The 27,254-nt window shown below is 43.1% G+C and overlaps 5 protein-coding genes across 11 annotated transcripts; 1 reads left to right on the forward strand and 4 right to left on the reverse strand.

Annotated features, from left to right (window-relative positions):
- Positions 1-1,760: 1,760 nt before the first annotated feature.
- Positions 1,761-6,763, reverse strand: LOC108149664 (inositol-3-phosphate synthase). The gene is made up of 5 exons (XM_017277409.2): positions 6,492-6,763; positions 3,913-4,611; positions 2,669-2,911; positions 2,138-2,602; positions 1,761-2,077 (listed from the first exon to the last, which is right to left on the reverse strand). The coding sequence occupies exons 1-5, from the start codon at positions 6,618-6,620 to the stop codon at positions 1,919-1,921; spliced, it is 1,695 nt and encodes a 564-aa protein (XP_017132898.1). The 5' UTR covers positions 6,621-6,763; the 3' UTR covers positions 1,761-1,918.
- Positions 6,764-8,497: 1,734 nt separating this feature from the next.
- LOC108149662 (WD repeat-containing protein CG11141) lies at positions 8,498-11,434 on the reverse strand. The gene is made up of 4 exons (XM_017277408.2): positions 11,094-11,434; positions 10,724-11,008; positions 9,559-10,649; positions 8,498-9,450 (listed from the first exon to the last, which is right to left on the reverse strand). The coding sequence occupies exons 1-4, from the start codon at positions 11,310-11,312 to the stop codon at positions 8,907-8,909; spliced, it is 2,139 nt and encodes a 712-aa protein (XP_017132897.1). The 5' UTR covers positions 11,313-11,434; the 3' UTR covers positions 8,498-8,906.
- Positions 11,435-12,072: 638 nt separating this feature from the next.
- Positions 12,073-13,576, forward strand: LOC108149660. The gene has a single exon (XM_017277406.2). It carries the CDS (start codon positions 12,167-12,169, stop codon positions 13,481-13,483), a length of 1,317 nt encoding a protein of 438 aa, XP_017132895.1. The 5' UTR covers positions 12,073-12,166; the 3' UTR covers positions 13,484-13,576.
- LOC108149661 (NSFL1 cofactor p47) lies at positions 13,566-15,446 on the reverse strand. Its single transcript, XM_017277407.2, has 5 exons — positions 15,261-15,446; positions 14,969-15,183; positions 14,484-14,912; positions 13,912-14,256; positions 13,566-13,852 (listed from the first exon to the last, which is right to left on the reverse strand). Exons 1-5 carry the CDS (start codon positions 15,360-15,362, stop codon positions 13,720-13,722), a joined length of 1,224 nt encoding a protein of 407 aa, XP_017132896.1. The 5' UTR covers positions 15,363-15,446; the 3' UTR covers positions 13,566-13,719.
- A 135-nt stretch (positions 15,447-15,581) lies between these two features.
- Positions 15,582-26,653, reverse strand: LOC108149610 (aldehyde dehydrogenase, dimeric NADP-preferring). 7 transcript variants are annotated; one of them, XM_017277313.2, is made up of 15 exons: positions 26,595-26,653; positions 25,319-25,485; positions 25,217-25,249; positions 22,954-23,063; positions 22,595-22,653; positions 19,934-20,114; positions 19,652-19,873; positions 18,666-18,829; positions 18,364-18,594; positions 18,098-18,295; positions 17,854-17,969; positions 16,441-16,576; positions 16,217-16,376; positions 15,948-16,049; positions 15,582-15,759 (listed from the first exon to the last, which is right to left on the reverse strand). In XM_017277313.2, the coding sequence occupies exons 2-14, from the start codon at positions 25,371-25,373 to the stop codon at positions 16,029-16,031; spliced, it is 1,686 nt and encodes a 561-aa protein (XP_017132802.1). In that variant the 5' UTR covers positions 25,374-25,485; positions 26,595-26,653; the 3' UTR covers positions 15,582-15,759; positions 15,948-16,028. The 7 variants fall into 7 exon arrangements, with proteins under 7 accessions (XP_017132802.1, XP_041563345.1, XP_017132803.1 ...); XM_041707411.1 differs by lacking the exons at positions 17,854-17,969; positions 26,595-26,653 and adding an exon at positions 17,210-17,325 and having other exon boundaries at positions 25,319-25,479; XM_017277314.2 differs by lacking the exons at positions 17,854-17,969; positions 26,595-26,653 and adding an exon at positions 17,210-17,325 and having other exon boundaries at positions 16,226-16,376; positions 25,319-25,478.
- Between the last annotated feature and the right edge of the window lie 601 nt (positions 26,654-27,254).

Genomic DNA, 27,254 nt, shown 5'->3' on the forward strand with positions numbered 1-27,254 from the left:
ATAAAACATTCAAAACTGCTTCTCCTTCAAATTAAGTTCATGCTTTAAACCGCGATTCTCGAAAACTGAAGAACGCCTGCGCAAAACCGGCGGGTGATTTTGGTAGTTAATTGGTCAAATAACTTATTTTTAAGGGAATCTCCATTTCCAGAGGGTTCCCGAAAGGATTTCTAAAGCAAAGTATCCCATTACGAAAAAAAAACATAAATTTTTAAAGTTTTGGTCGATACTTTATAAAAAGGTAAGAAATCCAGCTAAATTAAATTTTTAACTTGACATTTTAATGAATTTCAATAACTTCACAAGAAATTCGATCAGCTAAGTATTCATCTCTTTTCACTAGATTTTTTTAACCTTTTATTCAATTTTGCATGAAATTGAATCTTTAGAAATATGCCAAAAAAATCCATTCAGTGAAGTTCTTTGAAATGTTGGCAGAAATTAGCTTAATCTATATTAAAAAGGGCCCCAAAATTTTTTATTAATTTTGTGGCATGGAAGAAGACGTTTCTGCACTATGTATTTGATATGTATTGATATAGACGTGTCCGTTTGTGATATGTATTGATATAGACGTGTCCGTTTGTCCGTCCGATTTTACGAATCTAGTCTCTCAGTTAGAATTTCTTTTTATTGCAGATAGTATATAAGTCGAAACGGATCCAATCGCACTACTAAGACACAGCTGCTGTAGGAAACATTGTAAAATCTAAACTTCGCTGTTTTTTAAACTTTTTTATTTTCAGAAACATCGTATTTGTATTCTTTAAAAATCGGTCGATAATAGGAAAAATTGAAGAAATAAATTTGAGAATTTATAAATTAAGTGATTGATTGCTAAATATTCGCAGAAGCGCCAAGAAATAGTAATTTGTACATTTAAAAAATTTCATTTTAAGCTTATTATTTTGGCTTTCATGGAAAAGATCAAAAAAAGAAATAACAGGTAAATCGTCATTTGTAATTTCGTTTTTTTTCAGCAGATACGCAGATAAATGAATGACACAAATTAAATTTGTCTCAGAATTCTGTAGCAGCCAGAGTTTAAGAGAGGCGTATATTTCACTCGCTTAAAATGATGTCGCCGTAAAGCATGCTATAATTTTCAGTGATCTTCGCTTTTACTCCTGGTCTCTCTATTTTCTACGTTATCTTTTTCAGGGCTTCTTATCCAGCAAAGTATGTTCTAAAATCTTGCTTAAACTTTTTTTTTTTTTAACTTTTTTTTTATCGACAATTTGCCGTTATTTATCCGTAAATTATTTGTGAAAGAAAAAAATTTTGCCGCTCAATTTTTTTTTAAAATTATGAGATGTTCTGCTAACTTGATATCAAGTTAGCAGAACATCATACTAAACTTGAACTTTTCCTAAATGTTTTTAGCTGAGAATTTGCCGTTATTTATCCGTAAATTATTCGTGAAAAAAAATTGCCGCTCGTGTTTTATATTTTTTAAAGCAATAAACAAAATTTATCAAATGCCTGACACACATGTCGTATGGGTACTCAAATAAACCAAAGAAACCACACAGATCAAATTTGATTTCAATTTAAGTTATGCCCTGCCAGTCTTGAAGCTCTAGATACCCACACTTCTAATGACGGAAAAATAATTTTGTATTATAAGTTGGTTGTTTTAGATCACAGAGAAATAGTTTTCAAACAAACCTATTGTATTGACCTTTGAAGGCGTAAGATATTGCCACTTACATATATGTTTGTTTCTGCACAAAATACCTTAAGGAATAAGAAGTAAATACTTTGTGGTACAGACAAGTGTCCTTTAAGCCTTTTTGTATTTTAACGATTCAGTTAGTAATAATAGCTTAAGCCTAGTTTGTAATTTATCCAATTAAAACCATATATATTCAAATTATATATTTCCGATGGGAAATCAATTTCCTGTAAGTGCCCCGCATCAGTGGCCATTCCCGTTGGCAGCCAGCTTGGCGGATCCGTTGCTGTGTCCATTGGCTTGGATCTTCTTGCCATTGGTTGCCGATTCCACGGCGCAGGGCTGGCCCAGGGTCTTGGCCCTCTTTACGGGCGGCTCATTCGTAATGGTGGCGAAGTCGAACTGTGAATATGGAGAGGATTAGGGATTCTCCAGCACTGGGGATTGACAGATCCTGCTTACCCGCTGCTCCAGGGTCATGTGTGAGATGGGTGGCAGACCGATGCATCCGCGCAGGATGTTCTCGATGGCGGCGCGCTGGCGGAAGAGCGAGTTGACCACCTGGGAACCCTGTGGCACCAGAGGCGCCTTGCACAGGTAGCTCAGCAGGGAGAGGACCGGCTTGAAGGGGACCCACGGGGCGGACTGCTCCGCGCTGCGTAGCTGGATGCGTGTGCTCAGCTCCCCGAGAATCACCAGGTCAAGGATCAGGGGCGTGGCCAGCAGCGAGTCCTCGCACGTGTTGTGAATCACCAGGGTGTTGTGGCCGCCCATCATGATCTCTGATGTGTACTCGTCCATGGCCCGCTTGCTGTCGCCCACGTAGGGCACGTACTTGATGACCACCACGTGGTCGGGGTGCTCCTCGGGTCCGTACAACAGCCTGTTGGAGGCCACCATGTCGTCCACTACGTTGCTCTTCGAAATCTGCCGGCGAAGAGGGAAGGGTGTTTAACTACAGACAGCCCTCGGGGGAATTCTTCGGACGCTTACCTCCTTGGAGCGGAACTGCTGGGGAGCGGACAGATTCTTTCCGTCGTTGTTGCCCAGGTGATTGTAGCTGGCGATGGACACCGGCTTGATTCCAGCTCCCACCAGGAAGTCCACCAGCACACTCTTGATCTTCGTCTGGCCGGACTTGAAATCATCGCCGGCAATGAAGACCTTCTTTTCCTCGGCCAACTGGATGAGTCCGGGCACAAAGGTGTTCTGCGGCGATCCGTTGATGTACGTGCACTGCGCGATGGATGGAGAATAAAGAACAAATAAAATACGTATTAATAAAACCGATTAGAAACTGTAGGAAACCGCTGATTTTATAAAAAATGTGTTTTATGTGAAACTTATGTCCTGTCCGCCGTTTAGTTCTTCCGTCTGTCTGTTTTTACGCAAACTAGTATCTCACTTCTAAAGCTATATGGATAAAGCCTTCCCAAAAGTCCTTTTTCCATTGCAGATAGGACATAAGTCGGAACAGACCGAATCGGACGACTATATCATTTAAAGTCCATTGTATCAATCGAGTTACCCCGACTGATATCCTTTAATAAGCTAACAAATTTCAAAATATAAATTGCTCCACAAAACAAAGGGAGTTCGGGTGGCGCCATCTGTCGAATTTCATTGCCAACACTAGAGACAAAGAGCGTGCAGCACCCCCACCCCCCGCTAACAAATCTATCACTTTGTCTTTCACAACGTCCCTATCTGGTGAGCATAGAATAGAGTTTTGCCGGCAGAGTAGCGCCAGAGGATTTAATAACTCAATAACTTCTGAAGTAATAGCACGATTTAAAATATTTTTTTGTCTACCCTATCGGTATATATGACCGATACACACATATACAATATATCCAAATAACTAATCTCTATCATGTCCCAAAATTAAATGACTTTTGAGGCTTGTCGGCGTTTAACTAGAGCTGTAGCTTTTATAGTATCCAAGATCTTAACGTTTATACGGACAGACGGACGAACAGACCGGCAGTCTGAAATGGCTAGATCGACACGCCTATTGAACCTGATCCAGAATATATGTATATACTTTCTTCCTGTTACATACTTTTCCTCAAAAATCAAAATGTGTATAGTCGTCTTATAGAATATTAAAATTTAGTAATAGCTGTAAAGGTTCCTTGCTTCCTTTCTGGTTCTCAACAGTTTCAATTAAACTTTCAAATTCCCTTAGGTGAGTATGAGTATTGACAGTTGAACCCCATTAAACACGCGGTACTCACCCCCTCGTCGATGCTGGCCATTGCGAAGATAGTGGACGGCGACACCTCCGAGTTGTTTGCCTTCAGGGAGGCGAGGAGCTCCTGGCTGGTGGTGTTCAGTCCCGCCTTGACATCGGAGAAGCGCTCCGTGTTGGCGGTCCACAGCACGATGACGGACTCCACGCCACTGCGTTCGCGAAAGTCGCGGATGTCCTTTCGGATCTGCTCGTACTGCTCCAGTCGCGATCCGCGGATCACATTGTCGGCCCGATCCGACTGGTTGGCCGCGATGAAGTCCGGGTCGTAAATGGAGGGCCGAGGCCGCAGCTGGGCCAGCTGCTCGTACAGCTGATCCTGCAGAGCCACGTCCAGGACCTCGGCGCGGCGCATGGCGTCGCCCAAGTGCAGCCCGCTGATGTCCCAGCCATCCACGACAATGTTGTCGGGCTCCACCATGGGCAGCAGCTCCTTCATGGGCACATAGACGTCGCCGCCGGTCTCATCGGAGCCGATGAACACGGTGGAGGCCTGGGTGATGGAGCCAAACCAGTTGGCCTCCTGGATGCCCGTCCGCTTGCGCCACTTCAGCTGGCGGCGATTGGCCTCCAGGGCGGCGGTCAGCGTGGAGCCGTTGTTGCCGCCCCATCCCACCAGCATCACGCCCAGCTTGGGCACCTGGCGACCAGTGCGAATCTTAAGTGATGTCGTTTGGGGGTGCACCTGCAAGATCGCGTAGAGATTAGCTTCGATTAGGATCGGCATGGCACAACCCGTTTGGTCTTATAATAGGTCCGGCCACCTTATCGATACAGCACCCCAGTCAGGTAGCCGCATAAATTATGATCGCCTGATTTCTGCGACGCGAACCTGATTAATACCCCATTCGTGTTTTTTGGCATTTGGGGATATCGGTGATGGGGGGTCTCTTGGCAACAGATGGCTTTGCTTAGATTGATTAAAATCTATGGTGATAAATACAATAATTTTGCCAGATGTTTTGCTGAGAAGTGCTAAGTAAATATAAGTACACCCCTAATCCTAGTTAACACCAATCGAGCATATGAATTTTTTAGGGAGAACATTTACAGTACTCATCAAACTCAGGCAGAAAAAGTAAAAAAAATTAATTCTTTACTTGCGTAATTTATTTAATTATATCGAAATATATTTTATATATGTATATTGACATTAAGAGGTAGCCAAAATTCTTATATCGCATTTGTGCCTGATGTTTAGTTTAGCAGTTCTTGCCAGATTTTTGCCGAGTCAACGTGCTCTTTGATTTGTGCCACAAATAAAAACTGATGAATAAGTAATGATAATGATGATGATGATTGCATTTATAATTTGACAACGTGCTAGTTCAAAGTCCGCCAAGAATTTGGGCAAAAGCCGGCCGGCGAAATAACATGGGACTCTCTTATAGACCGGCAAAGAGAGCCGATTTCTCTTTGGAGTGCTCTCTTAGTGGACGTCGCCTGACAGTGACCTTGGGGCGCAGCAAGTGTCTGCTGGGTGGGGGTGGTAGAGGCAGTGGCACCCACATGGATGTAAACAGAGCACGTACCGCAACCACAATCGCTTGGAAATGGGCTATCGGGTTTCTATTTGGGTTCACTTGTCATCCCTATTTGTTTAGAGTCCATTTAATAGCTCGAAACGGCGCCTGCGCGCAGAATCACGCCACCCGCTGTCCAAAATAAAGACGATATATCAGTTGTACTTATCGTCATTAGTTTCTCCGAATAATCAATAAACTTCAGCTGTAACGCCATGTGTAGGTATGTGAGTGAGGCACCGCCCCCGCTTATCGCTATATATATATTTATCTACCGCGAATCGGGGAGTGGGCCCTTGGGACTCCGGGAATTTGGCACAGTTCCTTGCTTTTTAGATAATGGAAAATTTCTCTAACCCTACACTTGGAAAAACAAATGCGCGTGTTTTGTTTGCCATAAAATAGTAACGAAAAATAATTTTAGAGTTAACTGTGTATACGTTGACTAAGCAAAAATAAAAAACTTAAAGCTCATCGAGAAAAAAAATTATTTGTTGTATTTTAACCTTTTCTTTTTGAAATATTAAAGAAAATATAGCACATATATATCACTATTTTTTGGTGAAAATAAAGTTCATAATATTTTTAATGAATTTATATTTAATTTTGAATAAATAAAACATTAAATTTAATGATACTTTATAACTCAAATCTATAGAACTATAATTTAGGGCTAAGATTAACTAGGTGTTTTCTAGATTTCTGCTTTGGAATTTTTGTAAAAGTCCCTTAGAAAAACTATCATAAACTTACATATATATTTAAACCCATTATATTTTGATTCTTTAAATCTTTCCAAGTAACAACAAACTTTTGAAATTGGATATTATTAGGCACCCAGTGGAAGGCATATTATTCTCTGAGTGCTGACGAGTGCGCATTTGAGCGGGAAGCATTGGAAAAGTTCAATGTGAAGGTCAGCGCGGCAGCCGGAAAATGGTCTTTTCGCACCCAATTCAATATCGTTCAAATGGATGCTGACAACGAACATCTGGTTGATGGCCGCGGTTCGGGGGAGTAGTCCCCTGGTAATCGAACTTACCTGTAGCTGTCCATCGGCGGTACGCTTGACATGCGATGTCTGGTAATCGTAGTCGGTTGTAATGAACTCATCATCAACCTGCACTTTCGGGGAAACGACTTCCAGCGTCGAGTTGTTGGTGGGCTTCATTCTCTTTTCGTTTTTTGCTAACACTGTCGGCTTGTCAATTAGCGCGTTTTAATGCGATTTGCTTCTGGAAATTCTCGGGTTCGGTAGCGCGGTTCTGAAGACTGCGTTGTGGTCGAGGCAAAAATTCGCGGCGAATGACTCGGCTGAGTGGGAAGCGGTCCGCTTTTATATGCTCCCGGCACTCTCTCTTGACTTTCGCTCAGGCGCTCTCCCTTGCGCTCTGCGGCGCACTTAAGGGAACCAGACGATATCGGAAATTTTCCGGCACGCGTGGGATTTCTCAATCAGCTCCGCTGAGTCCTGCTTTCCCTCTCTTTTCCTCGCCGTAGATCGCAATTCACCTATTTCCATAGTTCATGGGGTGACCAATTGAGTGTAAATTCAAGGGAATGGTTCAGCTACGGAAAGTTTTCGCTTGCTCTTATTCCCCTTAAATTAAGAGATGGCTCTTGTTTCACTATTCATTTGGGTAATAATTATATAAACAATTCGTGCTTCGATTGCTATTAGCACTAAGTGTTTAATCCTTAGATACATAAAAAATTGAGAATAAATAAATGTTTTAAAATTTAGGTTAATAAAATAGTTTTACTTTCGAAAACCACCAGAATTTTAATATAATGAAATAAGTCAATTAATACCGTTCATTATAAAACTTGGTGGTATGTGACTGCAATTGGAAAATCACAGGTTTTACATTTAAGTCAGGCAGTTTTAGCCTTTAAATTCGGAATCATACAGTTTTTATCAATTAGCGGGGCAGAACGTGACCCATCCTATTTAAGGATCTCGGTACAGACCACATTACCATAGTACGCGAATGGATACAACGACTTTATAAGTACTTAAAACCATTATTTCCCGTTACAAATGAATCAAGCCCTTGAAAAATGTGGATTACCGTGGCAACACGTTAGGTTTGTATTGAACTGAAATCCATTTTTACAAGACTCAAACAAAAAGCTGGATCCAGCGGTCTTAAAACCTGGATCAAAAGTTATCCTAAATTGAACAAAAAAAAAAATTTTATTTTAATGAATGAGCGAAGGAAATAAATTCAAAAATATAATTTATTTCGCAGTAGATTCAAGATAAAAACTCGAATAAAACCTTTTTAATTTTACGTGAATACTGTACTGAAAGTCGGGCTAAATGGCCAGAGGCCCCAACTGTCAAAGCCTATATACATTTACCCCCGAAGTATTGGTCGCATTGATTGGGGAGTCTATGTAGGCCTATTTAACTTCTTTTTAAAATAAAAATATATATTTCAATTTTAAAAGCCAAATCACAAGCAAACTACTTAGTACTCAGTACTGAAGTCATCAACTACTATTTCCACTTTCGGACTATAACAATTTGATCGGAATTTAGAAGCAGATTTGTCCATTCCTCGGTACAATCTACCAGTTTTCTTCCGCACGCTCAGAGAGAAGACCAAATGATTTACACTTGGTTTGTTTGGAGGGCAGGCCATACGGCTTCCTCGAATCTTCTGGAAGCCAGATGCAGGCGACACTTCTAAGAACTTTCCATTATTGTAGTCAATTGAGTGCGAAGCGAGCTCGAATTTCCATTTGTTGATCAATCAATGTAGTGGGCTGGTCCGTTTACACGTCAAGTTGGACGGGGTTGCATAATTGCTGGAGATCAAGCAGTTGCTTTGCTAAAAGTTTTCCGCTGGAGCCCTTCGACGCCCACGGTAATCGCCAGTGGCACATGCTGCAGTGGGCGTCTCGTTTTCATCACATGCATCCTTATCGGCAGCTTACAGACTTAACAGACTTAGTTACGTAATTCAAGAAAATACAAAAACAAAATACTCGGTATCACCCTATATCCATTTCCTGCTGGGGGGATACTCTTCAAACAATATCTTTGCACTTGTTTAAAATAATTGTATTTTGTGAATAAAAAGCGACCTTGAACTTAGTTAGCAAATACTTAAAGCATTCGAATATCTTTTTCAACTGAGTACAATGATATTTAATAAATTGGTACTGACACTAAGGTGCTATCTACGCTAGAATTTTTGGACTTCAAGGAATGGTTTGTGTCTTTTGAACTTCAAATACAGATTCGTGTTGCTTTAGGAAACACCCTTTGCCTACGTCTAAAAATTATTTACAATTGCGTTAGTTTAACTTAAAATAGTAAGTAAGTAAATCACGGTGATCACAATCTGATAAGCACAACAATTCGTCAAACAAAACGAAGACAAACGAAAAAAGTGCGAGAAATCAAAACGAGAGCAAATGAGAGTATGCACTTATTTCTAATACTGAACTAATTGTCCAGGAACTCCCACTCGCTGGAGGTGTTCGAGTCACTGGTAGCCGGTGTTTCCTTGCGCAGTGGGTCCCCTGCTCGGCGAAAGTCGGGCAGGAAGCTGGTGTACTCCTCCTCGTCGTCTCTATCCTCTTCGAGAGTCGGCTTCGGCTTCGGCAGGCTCTTGACGAACTTAAGCGGTGCCATTTTGGGCCTCGAGGGTTTTTGGTCTAATGACCTAATCCCATCCACTGGTTGACCTGCATGATAATCGTCTGCTGGGTTGAGTGACTTTTCCCGTGGGGTCGTTTGGACACTGGCCTCTTCCAGGTGCGTGGGATAGCACCTGATCAGCGACTCGCTTAGTTGGGGTGCCAGTGCCTGGGCAGCAAGCAGCTCCTCCTGGGACGGCGGGGCCAGATGCACCTCTGGCAGATCCAGCTCGGCAGCCAGAGTCTTGGCCTTTTCCGCGACGGTCTTCTGCAGAGTGGTGGGACTAAGAGCATCGGGCAGGAGCTGGAGGTACGCTGCTTTCATGTCCATCGGCGAGGCCAAGCCATTGCTAAGATAAGTGAAAATGCATTAACGATATGGTAGACATGCAGACACAAGTTAAGGAATGTAAAGCAAAGCTAAATGTTATTACTACTATTGCTGTTTGGTAACTTACTTCTCCATTTGACAGTAGCTGGCCTCCATTAGTGTGGCGGCATTGGTAAGTGGTAAACGGAGTTCATGGGACTCGTGACCAATCTCAACAATCCCCGTGCCACTTTCATTCGGCACTGGCACTGGCGGCTTGCCCACCGATGTCTTTCGGCTGGTGTGGACGATGGACTGCTCGAAGTCCATTTGACCGATGCGACGGAATATTTCCAATCGGCGGTTCTGGTGAGCCAACGGCGACTCCACGGCCAGTTCAATTGGCGCGTTCAGGTTTAGCTGCTCCACCGGCGACATCTCGAAACACTCCTCGGCGCTCTGCAGCGCGGGCTCCGGCTGTAGCTCTACCGGCGACTCCAGCCGCGAGTAGTGGGACGAACCCAGAACCGGCACAGGGGGCGGCATCAGCGGATTGAAGATCACCTTCACCGTCTTATTCGGTGGCTCGGGCAGGGCAGCCAGACGCAGCAAGGTTCGTTCGCCTTCCAGCACGAAGATCTCCTTGCCACAGACACAGAAGTCGAGGATCTTCCGGAATCCACGCGCCACGGCCTCCACTTTGAGTCGCTCCAAGTTGAGTATGTACAAGGTGGCATCGTCGTGCGTTACCAGCAGCGAATCATGACCATCGTATAGGTAGAGCTGTCTGAAGTTGCTGCTGGCCACGTGTCCCACCTCGCCGTCCTGCAGCCGAGATCGCTCAGCAGAGGCCGAATGGTTACTGCTGGGCGGCTCACTGCGCGGCTTGGGGTTCAGAATGGGTATCTCCCAGGTGGGGCTGCGCAGAACGGCGTCTTTGAAGAGCACCGTCTTGGACACGTTGCCCTCAGCGTCGGCCATCCAAAAGCGCAAGCCAGGGCGACCGCAGACGAGCTGTGGCCTGTTTGCAGCCTGCTTCCTGAGGAAGACAGCGCCGCAGTCGATGAGCTGCTTGCGATCCTTCTTGCCCACCTGGGTGATGTTCCACTGCGCAGAGTGGGCGTCGCGCTGGCACACGATGCAGCGGTAAAGAGTGGCCACCAGCAGGTGGCTCTGCTGCACGCTGAGTTGCACGATCTCGTAGGCCTCGCTCAGGATCTCCACGGACTTGCTGAGGTGCTTGTGTGTGTGTGTGTGTGTGGAGGGTTAGAATAAGCTTAAGCTCGGGCTGAACAGCAAAGATTAATGCTTACCGCCTGGTAGTCGAACTCCGTGAGCACTACGACTCCCTGGCGATCGCCGGAGTAGAGCTTCATCCCGTTCTTGGACCACTCGCAGCAGCTGACCACGCACTTGTGCAGATCCCGGATGGTGTAGCGCTCGATGGGCCGACTCCGGGTGCAGGGGGCCACCAAGTCGAGGTCACGCGGCAGCTCCTTCTGTATCTGGAAGACGCTCACCTGCCCGTTGGCGCACCCAGCCGCCACCATGTACTCCACGGAGTTGACAATCCGCACGCACGTAATGCGAGTGGCCACCTGGAAGGGGAGGGCTGGCTTAATGGGGGAACCACACGCACGTCCGGTCAACGGGAGTGAGAATGAGTCACCGCCTTGAGCTTACCTCCGCCTTGAGCTTCTGCATCTCGCCCGAGTGGCGATTGTACCAGAACACGATGCCCGCGTCGCTGCCCACGGCCAGGAACTCCTCGGTGGCATCCACACAGGTCAGGTTAAGATTCGCCGGAAAGAAACCGCGCTGCAGCCGAGCCGGAATGTGGTCGATGACGTCCGTCAGCGGCGCCCACTCCCGGATGGAGCACAACTCCTTGCTGCTGGCCATGTCCTTGCTGCAGGAAATTGCGCCTCAGGACGGGGATTTCGGGGTTCCGGTTCCGAAATTTGTTGTGTTGTCTCTCTTTTCTCCGCTTCCGCTCGACAAACAACAAAAATACACCCTACACTGATTCTTGATTGCTGACATCTGGCAACGCCCGCTCGGATTCAAAAGTGGACAGCCCTGTTGGGCGGGCTATTTTAAAAAAGCCGAGCTTGCCAAAAAAATTTAAAACTATTTTCATTTAATTGACCAGCCCTTTTTGAAGAATTCAATTAAAACGCCCGACTATATGGTTATAATGTCCAGCTTGAACCGCTTTTAGCGACCATGTTCCTGGTAAGGTAACTATTTCAATCAAACTATACACCGTTATTTGCCTTTAAAAAAAATGGCTTCGGGAAAACGAAGTCGACGTAACTACCAATCTAAAGAATAAAATTTTTCGGATTTTTGATCAACCCGCTCCCCAAAACGTGACTTAAGCGGGACCACTGCAGTTTTTACATGTATGTATTACATGTTCATGTATCTTTAAATATAAAAAAAAAACTTTCTACAGAACTCTATCCATGGAAATAGGCTATTACTTATTACACAGCTTTATAAGGCTTGCCAATTGAACGAGGTGTAGTGTCAACGCTCCCGGGGATGGGAAAAGTATAAAGCTAGCAAGAAACAAATAAAATAAGATTTTTTTTCGTTTATATTTTAATCAGAAAGGTGCGATAGTTGCCAAACATGCTTAATATGTTTTAAGTATTTGGCAACCCTAAAAATCAGCTGTTGCTGGCGGGACCCAATTAGGGAGTGTTTTGTTTAATTGTTATTCGCTTGCAAACGAAATAGGATAAACAGAAATGCGGAAGTACCAGCAGCTAGTGCTGCTCCTCATATCCTGCCTCAGCGTGGGCATCCTCCTGATGTACAAGACCGAGAACAACCGACTGAAATACGTGCTCAAGTACGTCAACTTCTTCGGACGCAACGATGCCGCCGTTCTCCGGCGTCTGGAGAATGGAACCAAGGAGGAGGGACCGCAGGCGGTCCTGTGGCGCCCGCTTCCCGTCTGGCAGATGATCGGCGACTCCTTCCATGCCTACTCCGCCTACTGGATGCGCAACGAACTGGTGGCCGGCGGAGAGGCCCACGTCCTGGTCGTCGGGAAAAAAGGAGCCGTGGTGGATTTCCGATGCAGCCTCGATCTTCTGGGCGGGCGCAGTGTGCAGGGAAAGTTTCGATTCCAGCGGGACTCTATCGAGAGCCTGGTGGACGACAAGTCCTCCAACTTCACCAGCTATCACTTCTTCTGCCAGGTGAGCCGAGATTTCGGTCAGCCTGGTAGTGTCTCCTTCACGGATGTCACAACCACCAAGAGTCCGGTCAAGCTGCGATTGCGAAACTTGAAACCAACAGACAAGAAAAGCGGTTCCAAAGTGGCAGCAGTTCCCTCTCGACTGCCGGCCACCATCTGTGTGGATCTAGTGGGCTTTAATATGACGTCCAAGTTCGCTCGAACTGAGAACGCCCTGCTGCAGTTCTTCCTTTTCCACCAGGCCATAGGAATCGAGCATTTTCTGGTCTACAATTACGATGAGCTTCCCGAAGATGTGATTCACCTGCTGGGCCGGACTAACATTAATCTTTACGGCTTGCCCTTCAACTTTCCTTTCCGGCAAACAAATGGCACAATGACACGAATTCGTCAGTTGATCCATACGGACTGTCTGCTGCGAAATGTAAACCACGCCAGCTTCAGCCTTCTACTCCGTCCCAACGAGCTCTTCTTTCCCAACTCCCGATTCTCTGTGGATCAGGTGAAGGGCTCGGTGCAGCAGCAGCTACGACACTTCTCCTCTGAAACCACTCGCTTTGAACTGGCCACTATGTCCGTGTGCTTCGACGAGCGTAAGAAGCTCTTACCCGACAATGTTCAGTATGATCCGGAGCGAAGATCGCCGTACAAAACTATACTGGACCGCCTAGAACTCCCGCCTGCGCAGCTTTTAGCCAGTACGACCGAGGTGGAACTATCATTGTCCACCGGATTCGTGCACCGCTACGTGGACTGCGACCACGTGGGCAGCGATGGCTTGCACGACTGGCGCAACGCGGTGCGCGAGGACTTCATGGAGCACATCAACGCACTGCGCAACGAGGTAGACCTTCTCATCTAAGCACATTAGTTGTTATAGCCTTTAGTTTGAGATTAACTTGTAGTTTTGAGAGATTACTTGACTGCCATAAAGTGAATACAAGTAAGCACACAATTTTGGTATATTGTATATATAGTAGACAGTTATAGACATCGGATTGGGCCGTGTAGGTTTCCCGACTTCACCAAATCCAGCTTTATTTCATAGGTTGTTGTTGCTCCCCTTGTTGGGAGCCTTAACGCTTATTTAACTTATAGTTACTTGAGGCGCTGCATGAGAGCCGCATTCTTGAGGCCAGCCTTCTCGATGGTGGAATTGTCGTCGCTCAACTCGCGAGTGGGAAACGAGGAAACCAGGATGAAGTTACTGGCTGAGTACTGAGGGCGTGCCCTGCAAATCGAATAACATTTGAATTGATCAGCTCGAGATCTCCATGATTAGGGACTTACGTTTGTATGAATCGACGTATGTCGGAGACGGTGTGTGTCAGATTAAACTGCGCAGCTAAACGCGAGCCATCCGCCAGCCGAATCTGCAGCGTGGTAGACGGTGCTTCGGAGTTCAAGTTGATGGCATCACGGGCACTGGCCTCCTGGTTGGCCGCCTCGCCGGGGGACAGGGCCGCTGAAACAGTTGGTGCTTCGGTGACCACATTCGCCACTGGACTGCCCAGCTTCTGGCCGGAACCCTTGAATGTCTGCGGAGCTGCCTGGCGTTTAAAGTCCTCGTGTCGGTGGTCCTCTACATCCACATTCACCATACGGCCCATTTCCAGCAGCTCTTGCGGAATTTCTCTGGAAAGGTTAATTTTCGTTACAAAAAGCGGCATTTAAAATAATAGCTACAAAAGGGTAGCAATAATAAAAAAAGTTACTTTTACTTTTTCATAAAGATACGTTAAAATTGTAATAGAGGACAGGTCGGTTAAACTAAAACAATTTACTCATTTTAGGGAATGTCCAAGCAACGAATGTTGCTTATATGCTACCCATGGCTGCAGTCGGGGATGAATGCCACTTACCCGCGCATGACAGTCTCTAGGAATTCCTTGTTCTGCGGATCGTCATAGTGACGCAGCTCGCCGCCATCGATGGAGAATCCCTGACTCCAGAGCTTCAGCACCACCACCGGCTTGTTCTCACTGCTCGATGGCGGTTTGTTGGTGCCCACAGCCGTGTGATCGTTGTCGGTCATGCCCAGCCTCATGCCCTGGCCCCAGACGGCGCCGCTGGCTCCTCCACTGCCACTTCCGCTGCTGGTGGAGGGGCCCACCTCCGCGATGTTATGCTCCTGCGCAGAACGCATCATGTCGGTGAGCTGTTCGCGGAAGTTCTTGCGCTTCGGCGGGCCCAGGACCTGTTGACCGGAGCGATCTGAGCCGCCGGCGTAGAAGGCCTGCTGGTCATCGTCGCTCGAGAGTTCCTTGGACATGTCGCTGAGGGTGGCGAATCTGGGGAAGGGAAATGGGGGTTTACCAAGGCGGTTCTACCTGTTCGAAACACTGACTTTGGCTTGGCCTTGGACGCAGCCGGTGCGATGTCCACCGAGGCGGATGAGGAAGCGGCGGCAGCGTCCGCAGATTTGGTGGCTCCGGCGGCGGGAGCTGCTGCACTTGCTCCACTACTCGAAGTTGGCTTTGGTTTTGGATTGTCCGCGTGGCCCACCGACTGCACCGGCGCGGGCAACACGGCCTGGGTGCTCCAGTAGTTGCCCAGAGCGTGCTAAAATCAGACTCGGGTGCATTAGTACCGGGTGCATTTGCTGCATCATTGTTGTCGCCGGTTTCGCGAAAGCTCACCTCTATGTCCCAGTCGCAGCTGGACAGGTAGAACCTGGCCACATTCTCGTCCGTTCCGGTGATCTCTATGAATTGTGCAATCAAATCGCCGCGCGCGGCCATTTTATCCGTGTTTTTTAATATATTTTCTCAAGCAAATGATTGACAAAAAATTGTACACGCCAGTGTGACCTCGTAAAAAAGTCCCACATCGTCTAGCCAGTGTGTACCCGCTGGTTCATATGACAAATGCCTAAAAATGGCATACAGTGTTGGTAAACACGTGATTTCGAACTGGGCTGGCCACACTATTCCCGCAATTCAAATTTAAAAAAGGGCAAATGGTATTTTTATATTGTTTATTTTTCGTACACTACATTATAGCATTCACAATTCATTTAATAGCAACTAAATAACAATAACTATATTATTAAAACGAAGTATCCAAAGCTTTACATCACCCAGCGATATGCGTATAAAAAATAAAAAAGTATTTCGGTTCTTAGTCAGTTGAGCTTTTCTGAAAATATAAAATTGGGAAAGGTTGTGAAACGAATTCATAACATGATAGAAATATTTTGTAATCGTTTCCTGAAATGCGTTTTGGTTTTCAAGTATAATAACCCAGTTGTAGTTATGTTAGGAAGTGTGGATATGTAATGAAGTTAGTAAAGTGCAAAATAAACAAACGTAGCACACGGCTTATACATTTATTGCAAACAATTCCAAAAGTAAATGGTAAGATCCACTGGCGCAGGCTGCTCTAAACTCCGGGTTCCAACATCTAGTCTAACGCGACAGCAACTTGCCCTGTAAATGTGGACAAACGGCGTGGAATATGTATTAGGAGTGGGGCGAGGAGTGTAATGGTGTCGTATATCGAATATGGAGTGTGTTTCCCAGTGTCGTGCAAGCCATGAAAGATAATCGAACATTTTAATGGGCGCAATCGAGCGACTGGTGGCAGGTTGCTATACCTTCCTTACCTGTAGATAGAAGTTGGCCAGCACCGTCAATCCCACGCCCAGACCAACGGCCACCACATGGCTGAGGTGCAGGTTGGGCAGCGGACGACGCTTGCGCAGCAGGAAGGACAGAATCGATCCCTTTCTATCCGAGTACGGCGGATAACGTGCTCTGCAGGGGAGTCATTAACTCATCAATAACATACCCCAATCAATGGGAAAGCGCATGAACTTACGATGCCAACTTCTCGCCAAGGGCCGCCAAATTCTTGCCCAGGCAAGACTTTTTGTGTGTGAAGGTCTCGAAGCCATACTTTCCATGATACTGGCCCATTCCGCTCATGCCAACGCCTCCAAAAGGCAGCACATCAACTGTGGAACAAGAAATGATTATTTCAAGAAATTGCCCACCACCAAAATTATTTGTTATTTGCAAAAATTAATTAAAGTTTTGAACTAAGACTAAAATACTAGTGGTTAGTAGAAATGCAAAGAAAAAACAAGTTTAGTGTATTTCATTTCTGCAAATAACAAAATAGCTACGCTTTGTGAGAAATATTGTACAATAGTAACATTTAAATTTAAGTCTGTTTTTTTAAGCTAACACCAAAAAGATTTTAGCACTCTTAATACTAATTTACTATTTGCAATTCTTAGCCAAGCGTTTAAGTGTTAAACAAAAATGTTGCCAAGCAAAAAAGACAAGTCCGCAACCAAGGAACACAGAGCTTTAATTAAAACTCTAAATAATGTGCATTAAATTTGAATACTCTAATTCTGAGTTTTTGTTTTACGTTTTGAGCTGTGTTGATCCGGATTTTCGTGGTGGGAAAGTGTCCGGAATTTCCGAGAATTTGCAATACAAATACTGATTGCTGAAGTGCACTAAGCGGGCAACTTAAAATTCGTGTAAATAGGGTTCAACAGCATTAAGGTTCGGTGCATTGAGGTGTCTGACTAAAACTACAGAGATAGCTTAACTATATACATTATCGAGCCAAATACCTCCAACGTGCATTATAGTTTCGTTGCTGCAGAATCCGCCGCTGGTGGTGTTGGTCCTGAACTCTTTGACTAGCTTACTCGAGTTGGAGAACACGTAAATTACAAGTGGTTTTTCTCTAATTACGGGGATGGGGAGAACGGAATAAGCAGATTAAATACGATGCAGTTGAGGTTCCTCTAGCATCGTTAAGAGCTTGGAAAGAACGAGAGTTACACGCAAGAGACAAACAGACAGGCATTTGCAGATCTGTGAGAAATAATTTTGAACTTTCGAAAGAGAAATCTCCGCACTACCAATGTACTTGAACAGATCTGCAAATATCAATGACACACATATATGCATGGGCAATGGGTAGTGTTGGAGGTGTAGCTACTCGAACGGGTAATCTTAGATCATCTACTTCAAGGGGACTGTACAGGAGTAATTAGAATCACCATCACCAGACAGGGCTATATAATTTACAGGTGGGCAGAGCACTTAGCGGCTATCAAAAACAGGTTCAGTTAGGGCACTGCAGATCGGGGGAAACCAAAACCGTAGAGGAGAAGCAAGCAACGAGCTAGCCGCATTCATTATCATTATCCACATCCATTAGCATCTCGATTGGGCTGATTTAGGGGTTGACTGGGGTTGACTCTCTTACCGGCATAGTGCATTATCGTGTCGTTCACGCACAGTCCGCCCGACTGGGTGCCGTTTATGAAAAGATTCTGAACCTCTGCTTCCGATGTGAAAATGTACAGGACAAGGGGACTCTCTCTATGAGAAAAACATGGCAAATCGGACACTGGATGTTGTAGTTTGTTTTCGTGAGGTGATCGAATGGTAAACGGGCAACAACAAGGGACAGCGGTGATTGGCGACGGTTGGCCCACGGACTGGCATACCTGGAATTGATGAACTTGATGGCATCGTAGGCACTCTCCACGTTGAAAATGGGCAAGATGGGGCCGAAGATCTCCTCCTCCATGACGGGGTCGGTTTCCTTAACGTCCACCAGGATGGTGGGCTCAATGTAACGCTCGCTGGCATCGTAGTTGCCACCCAGAGCCACGCGACCGGACTTCATCAGACCCAGAAGGCGTCTGAAAAACGAAAAATGCACACCATTGGACTGCCATCTTCCTATTGCAATCGAAAGAAATGAGCTCACTGAAAGTTGTTGGCATTGATAACGCGACTCAGATCCGGACTGCCTTGAATGTTCTCGCCGTACCACTCCTTCAGCACGTCCTTGGCCTCCGCGATGAACTTCTCCTGCACCTCCTTGGAGCAGAGAATGTAGTCCGGGGCGATGCAGGTCTGTCCGCAGTTGATCAGCTTGCCCCACAGGATGCGTTTCACCGCTGTGCGCAGCTCCACCGACTTGTCGATGTAGCAGGGACTGAAAGCAGAGAAAGAAGCCCGCCCAGTTAGTAGAGTTGGCCTGCATTAATGGGGTTAAGGCGGGCTCACCTCTTGCCACCCAGCTCCAAGGTGGTGGGGGTCAAGTGTTTGTTGGCCGCAGCGTGGATGATCTTTCCCACGCGCGTCGAGCCCGTGTAGAAGATGTAGTCGAATCGCTGGTTGAGCAGCTCAGCGGTTTCGCTCGGTCCACCGCAGACAACCGGGTAGCATTCCTATGGCGGAAAAAATTGTAATTATTCAAGAACCTTAACTGAAATTTATTTAAGAATAAGTGTCCTAAAATAAAAATTAAATTTTGGCAAATACACCTATTAAGTAGTTGAACATTAAATTTGTCAAACATTTTACAAGTTTAGAAATGGTTTAAAATCCTTTTCATTTACAATAAAAATTAACAAATGTATTAAAAACAAATATTTGTGGTAAAGGTTAAATACATAATTTTTTGTAGTCTTTTTAAAAATCCATTGATGTTAATTTTACTCATGATTTGAGCTACAAATTTAAAAAAACAAAAATTTTTGGTAAAGGTTAAAAAAGTAATTTTTTTAAAGTTCTTTTTAAATATCCATTGACGTTAAGTTTACTCATCATTTGAGAAATTTAACCAATTTACAAAAAAAATGTTGTGGTAAAGGTTAAAAAAGTAATTTTCTAAAGTCTTTTTAAAAACCCATTTACATTAAGTTTACTCATTTATAAAAAAATGAGTAAAATTTATAAAAAACAAATAATTGTGGTAAAGGTTAAAAATTAATTTTTTAAAAGTCTTTCTAAAAATCCATTTATGTTAAGCTAACTAGTCATTTGAGCTAAAAATTTAACAAATTAAAAAAAAAATTTTGTTAAAGGTTAAAAAAGTAATTCTTCTTCCAAGTCAATTAGATAAAAACTTTTTTCAAAACTCTCAACTAAATACGGATTTTTTCGGAATTCTGTACAAACAGGTTAGTGCGACACCCAAAATTAAGTCGACATTTTTGGGTGCTTCGCGTTTCGCTGGTCTCATGAGGTGATTCAGCAGCAAGACTCACATTATCCAAATATTTCGGAATGACATCGGCAATGAACTTGGCGCAGTTGGCGGCGATCTCGCTGGGCTTGATCACCACACAGTTTCCGGCGGCGATGGCGGAAGCCACGGGCACGAGCAGCAGCTGCAGCGGGTAGTTCCAGGCGCCGATCACCAGGACCACGCCAAACGGATCGTTGTGGATCTGGACATCGTCCATCAGGTTCACAAACGGCTTGGAGGGCTGCCAATGAAATCGTACAAGTTAGAGGGGAATCGCAGGCACTATACAGACGTAGCGCACCTTTTCCGACTGCACCCACTCGTCGAGGTGGAACAGAATGTGCTTGATGTCGTTCTTCATGAACTCGGTCTCCACGATGAGACTCTCCTGCTTGGGCCGTCGCAGATCCGCCTCCAAGGCGCTGATGATCTCCTGCTCGTGCTCCTCATAGCAACGCAGCAGATTCTCCAGCTGCTTGCGTCTGAAAGAAGCGGCCAAAGCGGAATCCAAAAGACCGAAATAATTAATGGACAAATGATGATGATGATGCTGATGATGGGACAAGTTCCGCGGTAGGAGCGCGAAACAAAGACCAAAACAAAATCAATACTAATCACAATGCACGAGAGGCGCTTGGGGAAGGTCAATACTAGCTATAAGGCCGGTTTCGAGAGGTTCTACGATTACGATTTCGATTTCGATTCTGATTCTGATTCGAACTCTGGCTCTGGCTCTGACTCTGGTGACTCAACAACACCCAGTACTCGACGACAAGCCGATGCTGTGCTCTAGTTTGACCTGGCTCACGGCCGTAGATTACGATAACGCCGCCGGAGCAGGGAGCCAAGGTGAACAGCCCCCCGGAGGTGCACTTGCAATTCAATTGAATTATTTGCTCATGACAAACGTAAACCATAAGCGGACAGCCGATTGCCGATCGCTGTGAATATAAATATAGCAATTAGCCGCGCGGTGTCCAATATAGTGTCTCGTATTGGAATTACAGTAGAACTTGCCTAACAGTGCCCTGACTTAAGCAGTGGCAACAGAATTTTAGATTTTTAAACAAAATGTGAGGAGTATTATTTGTTCATCGAATAACTTTAGTTTTGAGTACTTTTAACTCATTAAAAATTGTATAACTTATTGAAATGTTTGTAATAATTAAAGAAAATGATTAGTCTTGCAATTTAAAATATAAATATAAAAATAAAAATATAAAAAAATAAAATATAAAATAGTATGCACTACTAATCTCAATGTTTTTTTATGATTAAACTGTATTACATTTGGTAAGCATTAGGTTGAAACCTTTTCCTGAATCGTTGTTTTAAGTACTTAGAGTCATTCAGTTCACTAAAATGGCATTCTTCAACTTTTTAACTAACTAAGAAAACTTATTAGTTTTAAACATCAACCAATAACAATTTTGTAAAATACGTACTAGAATCAGCCCTCAAATATTGAAACTACTTTTCTAAATGTCAAATGCTTTCGGTGGCTTGGGCTTTGGAAGTTCAACTGTATCTACAAATGTATTTAAATATAATCAAAGAGCCGAGCATATGAGTAGAAGTTGCTAGAGGCGAAAAAAAGTCATAGAACGTGTTCATTTGTCCGGATCTATTTGAAAGATCATGGAATTAAACGGCCAGCAGCCTTGGGCTGAGATTCTTCCGCACTTCCGTTTCACACTTCGCACTCATAACTATCGGCGGTTATAGAATCGCCTGTATTTTTGTCTATTTCTATCTCTATTTCTCTTTATCGTTTTGTTTATTAACATATCCAAAAACAAGTATGAGTGTGTATGTTTGAATTCGTGCCTATTGTCTGATGGCTGTTGTTTGGTCGGGCCGTGGAAATGCCAATTATTCCGGTTACATGTTTCGAATTCAGTCCGCCGCTGTCTAATTGCATTCAAAGTACAACCACTTGGCGGAGTCAAAGTTCCCGCCGCGAGCCCATTAATGCATACCGTAGCGGTATATACTCAGTCCATATAACTAGACTTTAGCATCTACCCACTCCGGAGCACTCCATATCTGTAGTTCTTATCATCGCAGAGTGAAAAGCTCGGAGGGCGTGAGGTTCAAAGGTCAAAGCTGGTCGTTGCTTTTGTGAAAGTCGGTGGGATTGAGACCTCTGGATTGCGTTTCCCGAAATGGAACACTAACACATGAATAAGTTGTTATGTCTTCAGGCCAATATTGGATTTCGGTGGCTGCCCAGCAGCAATAAAACTTTTAATTATAGTAGTCGCTGGTACAATGGCAAGCGGATTAAGAAAACCCTAACTACATATGACTGTTATTTAATGTCAAAAATGTTTTTTTTTTACACATACACACCTGTAGCTTAAACTCATGACTAACATTACAAATTTTGTATACAAAGCATTAAAAATGTTACAAATACAACTGTGATAAACACTATTAACCTCATTAAATTACTTATTGTAAGAAGAGCAATTACTTCACAGATATATTTGTATATGCAAAATAATATAAAGTTTTAAGCAATCATACATATAGTCAGATACAACGAAAATATTGAAATATTGTATTTTAACTACTTTTCGTACAATTACATTACTTAAATTGGATAGATATTTTTCATAAAAATCAAGTAAACTGAATATACAAATTAAACATAACAAAATCCAATAAAATAAAATATTCCAACAACTCATAAATAAAAAAATTATAAATATTTGAATAATTTAATAGTCAAACCAATTTGAGACTAATACAAAGTAAATAAAAATCAAAACATTTTCAGGAGGTTAATCTCTCCACTAAGATGACGTTCACCGTTCCTAGGTCCTCTCATACCAGTAGCTACTGTAACTATTATAATACATGACACAATCTCCACTCAAGCGGCACTTCCAACTTAAGCAAAAGCCCAAAACTTAGGAGCCCCTGCAAAAACTAACAAAAAGTACCCAAAAATACTCACCGAAAGCTGACGTTCCTCGTCTTTCCACTGGAAAAGGCGAGTCGGGCGCGTTGCAACGTCTGGTTGTAGTTATTGTTGTTGTTGGCCATCGCAATTGGTGTTTCCAGTGCGGCAGTTGTTTTTTTCGTAGGAGGCAGTTGGTTTTTCACAAACGCAGTAGCGACATGCATACATACGAGAGGATAACGACGAAACGGCGAAAACAAAAAATTCAAATAAAAATAAAATCAAACTAAAATAAGGCGCTTAATGTTCGTTACGTGCAAGGCGTATGTCTGTGTGCTTTCTAGTGTGTGTGTTAATAATCGTTACACATCTTTTTCTCTCGCTTGCAATAAATTGCCTAATTGGACACTCACATCGTCGAAATTGGCCATTCTGTCGGATTCGGATTGGAGCTGCTCTGCTTGCTGTCTTTGCTTTTCTGGTTGTGAGGTGAAGATCCCAACTGGACTTTCAGTTTCTGGTTCTGCGATGTAGGAGAAACCGGGAGAGGGCGAGAGATAGATGGAGAGAGGGGGCGTAAGAGGGAGGCACTGGCAAACGTAAACAACACTGACACTCTTTCACTTTCGTTCGCATCTACGTATTTTTCTTTTCGTTCGTCTTCTGTTTGTTGTTAAAATTATATGTACTTTTTGTACTATCAAAAGGCAAAAATAAGGCGCATGCAGTTCACGCGCTTCGCCAACCGTTCACCGCGACAACAAAAACTTGTATATTATATTTCAAGATTTTGGATCGGATCTGGATGCGAAACTAACAGCTAGTGTGACCGCACTACCGTTCGCATGTTGCTCTAAAAAACACCAGAGGGCGCTCAAAAATATACCAATCAGAATCTTGTAAGATTATTTAAAAACTTAGCTCTATTTAAGAGTGAGTAGCAAACAAGTACTTGTTTATGCATTTGGAGAATTCGATGCAAAATGAAATTTTATGTTAAAAAAAAAATGAGCAATGAAATGAAAACTAAAATGCGTATCCACTTAAATGCTTGATTATTTAACTTTAGTTTTTAGTAAGAACTATTAGAACAATGGTATTTAGGCATGGTTTGAGTCGCGGCTGCACCCAGCCAGTGTTGGTTTATATTAGATCAGATTGTTATGAATGCCTTGGCGGTAAACTTAAACTACTAGAAACCTAAACCAGTTTTCACCGACAGCTGATTTAATCCGTTCTACAGTTAACATTTATTCAAGCAACGAATGCAACTGGTTGAAAATTAATTGGCGGTTTTAAATTATTCTAACAAATTAGCATATCCAGTCTTTCACCAGAAAACAGCTGGTATACTAAAATAACACTTGTTTTTTATGTTTTTTGTATCACTCTGAGAACACAACGCACCTTTCCAACGCAAATGCCGGACGACACTGAATGGATTATTACTTCACAAGCCGAAAATATACTCGACTAGGGGCGCTGACATTCATTATCAGCGTTAAAGTGCATGTATTTTACTCAGAATATATAAAGCATACATACACATTTATACCTACGCTATGTACAAACTGATATGGACGCCGGATTTCGGTTGGGGGAAAGTCAAGCGTGTCGGTCCGATAACGAATCAGTGTGTTTTGGACTCGGATAATACAAGTTTAGAACATTGAAAGCGCTAATCTACCATTATCTACAACGGTATTGGAACAGAACGCCGACTTTAAACGGAATACATTTTATGTTTGTTTATTGCACAAATTTTTTGCCGATAATAGTGCTTAGTAACGATGACTCCAACAAAACAATTAGCTTATTACAATGATTGCGATGAACAAGAGTTTGTAGTCATCATGATGGGAAAAAATGGGACAGATGTTTTAAATGTTTTTATAATATATTAAGTTTGTCAGAAAGCCCAAATATATCAATGTGGTAACTTTATTTTTCAAGGTCTTATGAATTTTTTTTTCAAATTTTTTAGCTTTTTGGGAGTTTAATACAAACAACGATTATAACAAAAGGTCTTTTAACGGCAACAAAGGGGCTGTCTATATATTACGTCATCACGATTTTCCCTATTTTTGACACCCCAATTACATCAAAGGGTTCATTGTCCTCGGAAGGCAGAATATATTAAGCAGTCTCGGGATTTTGATCGATAACGACAATTTGAATTTGTGTTCGATTTTTAATAATTTTTGTAATAACTCAAAAATTAATTATGTAAAATGAATTCGCAATTATATTCCGAGATCCCCTCCCCCCTTATAACAGCCCCCAAGGTAGAACTTCCGTTACTCATAGTGTAAAAGGGTATATCGTAGGGGCCTAAAATAATAATATTTCGTTTAACTTGATTGTTCACTGGGGTCATATTTATTTTATATTTGGTTAGTTGAGTAAAGGATTTCTACTTGTCGGGGCACTCGACTTTAGCGTTCCTTCTTGCTTTTTTTATTGTTTTAAACTTAAATAAGTTTAAAATGTTGTACTTTTCATTTAAACTCTGAAGCAGTTACAAACAGATCGGTTGTAAATCGGTTCTATTGCACTTACATACAAATTTTAACCGAATCGCAAACAGGAATATTAATTTTTTCGGTCGCCCCCCATATAGTCTCTATTGCTTAAATTTTTGTTTGCACAAACTGAAATTTAACCCTTTAGACTTACCAATATTAATGACAGTACTTATCGCTCGATCTCCTGTAGTTTTAATGGGAAATCAATAAAGTTCGGTGGTAATGTTAAAAAATAACACTTTTGTTGGCTTACCGATATGTGAAACTCCATTGGTCTCCGGATGTGGTTTTATCGAATTGTCAAACATGATTGTATTCTGGGAATAATATGGTTTCTGTGCAATAAATAGTTTTTGAAGGACACTTTTAATAGCCTAAAATCTGGTATAGTTCCCATGCAAATAAGGTGCAAAGTGTCAACTGTAATGGCATAAAATATTGTAAATTAGTCATTAAATAGCTAATAACGAAATCAGCAAAACACTTTTATATAATGTCACATGCCAAGCTGTCAAGTTGTCCTCGTGGGAAAGTCAATTAAGTCACCAGGTGCACCAAATAATCCTAGTTAGCCTATAAATTAAGTATTATTATTGCTTGGTAAGTTAAATGCTTTGGTTTTTCACAGAACCAAAATTCTTGGAGAATGCAATTTTTTAGCATAATATTTGGTGATAGTATTCAACATGTATTGGTTAAATGACTAAAAAGTCGTTATAAATATTTTGCGTCTGCAAAAAGTAAAAAAAAAACATTTTTTTTTTATATGTTTTCGAATTACACTCCTAAAATGGATTATGCCTATTATGCGTTTTAGGGTATTTGGGTTTAATTTGGAATATACTCTTTACAACGTATAACGAAGTACACTTTACAATTTCGATTTTTGGTTTAAACAAGTTTTGAATTTGACATTTAAACCTAGTTCTAACATTCTAACATTTCTAATTGAATTTTCTATATGTCAAACTAATTATATTAGCAATAGGGAATATTAATGCAGGTGAAATGCATTCCGAACTATTTTTGTTTAAGTTTTTTTTATGTAATTGTAAGTTTTAAATGTAATTGTAAGGGGAAACTAAACAAATAATATATTTCAGATGTTTGAAGATATTAAAAAAGCTGATTAGCTTTAATTGTGTGTGCACAAGTTCAGTTGGCATCCAAGTGCACTAGCACTCCATAATCAGTTTCAAGTTCAACCGCCGCCGCACACTGCGCGCCATGCAAATATGGCAGTTGCCCAACACTCGATGATTTAATGTGAATTGATTAGCACAGTGAGTTTTATTTTGGACGGCTCGTGGATCACGTTTATGTATGACAACATATTCAGCATTAAACATGTAACGGCTTTGATTGCATGTTTGTTTTATTTCCAGCTACAGATTCGGTTTCAGTTTTGTCTCCAGTTTCACTTTCATGGCAGCATCTGGCTCGGGATTAATTGTCAACGCGCGTTGGCTAATCGCTTAGATTAAATAACCGCTCCCCGGTACTTGGGGTTGGGTTTGAACCGCTTGGACCTAAACAAATCTGCGCACGATAGCGGCCGAAAGGCAACTGATTTGAGCGGCCGACCACAGCGAAATGCTGACCAATTGGCCGCTGACCACCTGAGGTATCAGGTAGCTGAAACCCGGACCGATGCACTCGACCAGCGTTCGGCTTACATCGAATCGGGCCGCTTTAATTACACTCTTCGCTGGTCTAATTTGTATGCGTCGCCCGCAACTCGAAAACAGAGCTAAAAAAATAAAATTCAAAAGCGTATTGAACACGCACTGGACACTCGGCTTCGAATGGACTCTCGGATTCACCTGACGCCACCGCGCTCGAAACACGTCTAAACCTGGCTTATAACTCAAAGCTAGCCGCACCCGCCACTCCGTCGCTTTTCCAGCCTCAAACGCAAACTCAGTTTCAGTTTCAGTTTTCTTTCGGTTTTGTTTACACACTGCTTTTCGAATTTCGAATTTGGATTCAAATTTTTTGATTGGGGGTCTTCTCCATTGATCTCGTCGGGTCACACATTCTGTGCCCAGATAATGGCATAGATAATGGTGATTGATGGCAGCCGCCGGCCGGTTGGCTAATGAAAATGCGTGGAAATACAGTCCAGCTTCTGTAGCTCGAACTTGCATTCAAAATTACTTGTCGCATTTCAAAAGAGTGGCACAAACTGG

Source organism: Drosophila elegans, unplaced genomic scaffold, assembly GCF_018152505.1.
Source record: "Drosophila elegans isolate 14027-0461.03 unplaced genomic scaffold, ASM1815250v1 contig_133, whole genome shotgun sequence".
Lineage (NCBI taxonomy): Eukaryota > Metazoa > Arthropoda > Insecta > Diptera > Drosophilidae > Drosophila > Drosophila elegans.